At 40.4% G+C, this 2,303-nt stretch overlaps 1 protein-coding gene across 1 annotated transcript; it reads right to left on the bottom strand.

Moving 5' to 3' along the window:
* Positions 1 to 224: 224 nt before the first annotated feature.
* LOC140897196 (olfactory receptor 6C74-like) lies at positions 225 to 1,178 on the bottom strand. Its single transcript, XM_073309591.1, has one exon. The coding sequence runs from the start codon at positions 1,176 to 1,178 to the stop codon at positions 225 to 227; it is 954 nt and encodes a 317-aa protein (XP_073165692.1).
* Positions 1,179 to 2,303: the final 1,125 nt, after the last annotated feature.

The following is a 2,303-nucleotide window of genomic DNA, read 5'->3' as shown; positions in this document are numbered from 1 at the left end:
GAACAGTTACAAAACTATTTAGGCCTTATTTCTGCATCATTAATAAAACTCCCTTCTCTTGGCCATTTTCAGATCACATTTAAGGCAGCAACCTAAACCGTGGAAGAAGGAAAAAAAAAGAATTTGAGGCAAAGAAAAACATTGTAGGACTGTTTGACATGTAAATTTCACTCCTAACTTTTCCTCCCTTATAAGTTCATTCAAAAAGAGGAACTTAGTGACAGCTACATTTTGGTGGAAGGCCACATTTTACCAATAGCTCTCCTCAAGGCATCTTTTACCTCCTGGTTCCTCAGGCTGTAGACAATGGGATTGAACATGGGAGTCACCACCGTGTAAAGCAGGGAGAACACCTTATTGAAATCCAGAGACTGGTTTCCTGACGGTGCCACATACATGATGATCAGAGCCCCATAGAACATTGAAACCACAATGAGGTGAGCGGAACAGGTGGAAAAGGCCTTTTTCCTCCCCATGGTCGATGGGATTCTCAGGATGGTCAGGATGACATAGACATAGGACGTGATGGTCAGGACAAATGGGACCATTGATATAGTAAAGGCAGAGATTAGAGCTGTTGTCTCTATCAGGCTGGTGTTGGTACATGGAAGCTTCAACAGAGCTGTTAAATCACAGAAAAAGTGGTTGATCTGACTAGGGCCACAGAAGGGCAACAGAGATGCCATAATTACTGTGAAGGAAGGAGCCACAAAGCCTAATGCCCAAGAAGCAAAGGCCAGCAGAAAGGAAAACCTGGGGCTCATATTGCTTGTATAATGCAGTGGATCACATATTGCCAAGTACCGGTCATAGGACATCCCAGTCAGGAGGAAACACTCAGTAGCACCCAGAGAGCTAAAAACAAACAACTGAAGGAAACAGCCCAGGAGAGAAATGGTCTTGTCACCTGTCGCAAGACTCGCCAGCAGCCTGGGGATGATAGTGGAGACATAGCCAGTTTCCAGGAAGGATAAATTGCTGAGGAAGAAATACATGGGGGTGTGTAGGTGGTGATCCATCCATACGGTCAGAACGAGGAGAAGGTTCCCAGCAACAGTTGCTAGGTAAATGATAAAGAACACCACAAAGAGGGTTATCTGCAGCTCAGGAAGAGTTTCAAATCCTACAAGCAGGAACTCTGTGATGAGTGTGTGGTTTCCCTTCTCTAGTCCAGCCATTGGTTATCTAAAGGGGACTAAAATAGGGTTAATAAAAATTCATAGAATTTAAGGCAAGAAGAGACCAATGTGATCATCTAGTCTGACCTCCTGCATAACACAGGTTAGAGAATTTCCCCAAGTGATTCTTGCATCACGCCCATATCTTATGATTGAATGAGAGCATATCTCTTGGAGAGAGATTCAAATTTTGATTTGGAGACTTCAGACTTGATACCTTTTTTTTATTTTTTGCTGAATTTACAAGCTCAGCTGATAAAAGTAACTGTGTTGACATCATAAAGTTCTGTAAGGTATTTGATTTAGTACTGCATGACATTCTGATTAATTAATTAATTAATTCAAATTAATGCACAATGTCATATATCTATAGGTTGCAAAGTAGGTTGCATATACAGGATTGAGGACTGTGCCATCAAAAGCAGTTACTCTGAAAAGGGCTTGGGTGTTACAGTGGATAACCAACCGAATTTGAGATCCCAGTGTGACAATGTGGCTAAGAGAGTTAATCAATCTCTGGATGTATATAAAAGGAATATTGAGTAGGAATAGAGAGGTGGTATTGCATACATATACATAATTAGCGTGACCATGACTGGAATACTGTTTCCACTTCTGGTGGCCACACTTTAAAAAGGACCTTGAAAAATTGGGAAGTGTTAAAAAAAGAGCTGTGAGAATGATCATAGGTTTGAAAAATCTGCTTTACAGTGAAGGACTCAAGAAGCTCACTCTATTTAGCTTACACAAGAGAATGTTAACAAGCAACTTGATCACAGTCTGTATGTTCCAAAACAAGGAGAAGAGTTCTGACTGTAGAAATCTGTTTGATCTAGCAGATAAAGGCATATCAGAATTCAGTGGTTAGAACCTGAAGCTAGATAAATTCAGATTTGAAATAAGGGCACACATTTTTTTAAAAAATGAGAACAAATATCACTGGAACAACTTACCCAGGGACGTGGTGGATTTTTGTCTTTAAAACAAGATTGGATGTCTCTTTCAAATGTTCAGATTCAACTAGAAGTTTTGTGCTGGATTCAGATCAGGTAAAGGTCCTCCAAGTGTCACAGCTATATGCAAGGTGGAACAGATTGTCTAGAATAAGAAGTTAGCACATATCAA

This window comes from Lepidochelys kempii, chromosome 13 (genome assembly GCF_965140265.1).
Source record: "Lepidochelys kempii isolate rLepKem1 chromosome 13, rLepKem1.hap2, whole genome shotgun sequence".
NCBI classification, from domain to species: domain Eukaryota; kingdom Metazoa; phylum Chordata; order Testudines; family Cheloniidae; genus Lepidochelys; species Lepidochelys kempii.
This window is presented reverse-complemented; position numbering and strand designations above follow the sequence as displayed.

Excerpts from the sequence above, each read along its gene's own strand:
- LOC140897196 (XM_073309591.1), bottom strand. The coding sequence starts at position 1,178 with ATGGCTGGACTAGAGAAGGGAAACCACACACTCATCACAGAGTTCCTG.